This window comes from Humulus lupulus, chromosome 4 (assembly GCF_963169125.1).
Source record: "Humulus lupulus chromosome 4, drHumLupu1.1, whole genome shotgun sequence".
Classification (NCBI taxonomy): Eukaryota; Viridiplantae; Streptophyta; class Magnoliopsida; order Rosales; family Cannabaceae; genus Humulus; species Humulus lupulus.
This window is the reverse complement of record NC_084796.1, coordinates 117,308,310-117,310,690: the sequence shown is the minus strand read 5'-3', so window position 1 is coordinate 117,310,690 and position 2,381 is coordinate 117,308,310. Positions and strand designations below refer to the sequence as shown.

The 2,381-nt window shown below is 39.9% G+C and overlaps 1 protein-coding gene across 1 annotated transcript; it reads right to left on the bottom strand.

Annotated features, from left to right (window-relative positions):
* Positions 1–357: 357 nt before the first annotated feature.
* LOC133832501 (uncharacterized) lies at positions 358–1,370 on the bottom strand. The gene is made up of 2 exons (XM_062262837.1): positions 1,133–1,370; positions 358–1,001 (listed from the first exon to the last, which is right to left on the bottom strand). Exons 1-2 carry the CDS (start codon positions 1,368–1,370, stop codon positions 358–360), a joined length of 882 nt encoding a protein of 293 aa, XP_062118821.1.
* Positions 1,371–2,381: the final 1,011 nt, after the last annotated feature.

Genomic DNA, 2,381 nt, shown 5'->3' with positions numbered 1-2,381 from the left:
AGTTGATCAGAAAGGTCATCTATCCTAGGTAAAGGATATTTGTTCTTAATGGTGATCTTATTGAGTTCTCAGTAATCGATGCACATTCTCATGCTGCTGTCTTTTTTCACAAATAGGACTGGTGCTGCCCATGGCGAATGACTAGGTCTTATGAACCCCTTGTCCAACTATTCCTTTAGCTGGTTTTTTTAGCTCCTTCAACTGTGCCGGTGCGATTAGATAGGGTGCTTTACAGATTGGTGTTGCTTTTGGTGCATGTTCGATCACAAATTTGATTTCTTTGTCCGGGGGTAGTCTTGGTAATTCCTTAGGAAACACTTTCGGAAACTCGCAAATAATATGCACATTCTCTGGTTTCTACTCTGTTTCCTTGGATTTATCCACCACACTAGCTAGAAATATCGAACAGCCATGCTGCATCATATTCCGTGCTTCCAGTGTCGATATTATGGGTGTACGAAAACATGCTAATTCTCTTTTAAAAGAAAAGAGTTCGCCTTCTTTTGGTCTGAAATCCACAATCTTCTTCCGACAATAAATTGTTGCTCCATGTTTTGATAACCAATCCATGCCAAGTATGGCATCATAGTCTGGTATATTTAGTTCTATAAGGTCTGTCGGGCACTCCCTACCCTCTATCGTTATAGGTGCTGACAGTAACCACCTAGTTGACAACATCATGTCTACCGACAGTAACATTGTACTAAAACTATACTCAGACAGTTTACAAGGCATACCCAACTTATCAATCATATTCATGGAAACATAAGAGTGAGCCGCTCCAAAATCAATAAGGACTTTACACATCATACCAGATATAGGGAGCTGGCCTGTGACTATGATGTTACTGTTGGCTGCTTCATTATGGGTTAAGGCAAAAACACGTGTTGGCACTAGATTGTTGTTACTATTCTGTCCTGCTTTCCATTGTGGGCAATCCTTTCTCAGATGTCCTGCCTGATTGCACTTGAAACATTTGTTGGTGTCAGCTTGGCATTCTCCTATATGTCGTTTTGAGCATTTAGGACAGTTGAGGTGCACTACTTTGTTGCTTTGGTGATTCCCATTGTTCCGATCATTATAGTGACTATTGCAGTTGCTGTGATTTCCATTGGGAGCTACGACCTTGGACCTTTTTCCAGTGCCACTATTTTGACCCTATTAGGCCTCCTCTTGTTACTCTCTTGAAAGACTTTACTCTTATTGGCATCTCTCCTTGCAGCATTGTCCTTCCATATACAACTTTTCATGTACTCAGTGTCTAAAGCTTTGTCCAGAATCTCAACATAGCTAACTAGCTCTGTACTAGTCATTTTCACATCCCTGGCAATCATAGGCTTCAATCCCCTTATGAATCCTTGAACACTCATGACCTTTGTTGAGACTATCGCAGGTGCAAACCTTGCCAATCTATCAAACTTCTAGGCATACTCTGTGACTGGAAGACTACCTTGTGCCAGTGTCACAAACTCATTAACTCTAGTTGCTAGTACTGTAGCATTGAAGTACTTTCTGCTGAAAACTTGTACAAAGTCAGCCTAGGTCATGGTGTCTAAAGTTTGTGTCTTCTTAACCATGTCCCACAAAATTCTAGCATCCATCTTTAGGAATGCTAATTATCTTCTTGTCCCTGGAAATCCTTAGTCTGTACTAGTAGCCTTTGTCTTATTTTTTCATGTCACAACTCATTACTTATCCTCATTGTTGAGTCAGTTTGTTGCTTGTCATTGTCCTCTATGTTGAACTATGTTATTATGGATTTACTCACCTCTCTGCCTCCTTAGTCTCCATTTACTCCATTGAGGTTTTTTTGTTGTTTGCTACTAAATGTTGTGGCGTGTCCACTTTGTGTGCTCCTCTGCTACTGCATGTATCTATCTAGTTAACAACATCACCTTGCAAGATAATGTCGTGGAGTAAACTCCCTAAGCTATGTCTTTATTAACAATCGCGTCGCAAAGCTTATGTGTCCTTTGATCTTGATAGTGTCCAATTATATTATCATTGACGTATTTCATTCTTCGCTTTACTTGAAACTTGATAGTGTCATACTAGCAATTTCCTATGATGCATCTCATCCATTAAGTACGTTCATTCACAACAAACACCTTTCGGGTTGCTGATATCCACTCGTCTTCGTCTTTTACTTCATCTATATGAAACCTTGAGATCCCAGTGATCTCACCAAGAAGTTTCTTTCTAGATCTCCTAAATACTAGAGCCATGCTTTCTACACAGCAATTACAAAACTACAAAATTTAAATGTAGGAAAGAATATAGATAACATTTAGAGCAAGTACTTACGATGCGGTGAGGTGACATTTTCCCGTCTTTAGCATGTATGGGAAGGGTCCTTAGAAACATGGACGACCATCTCTTAT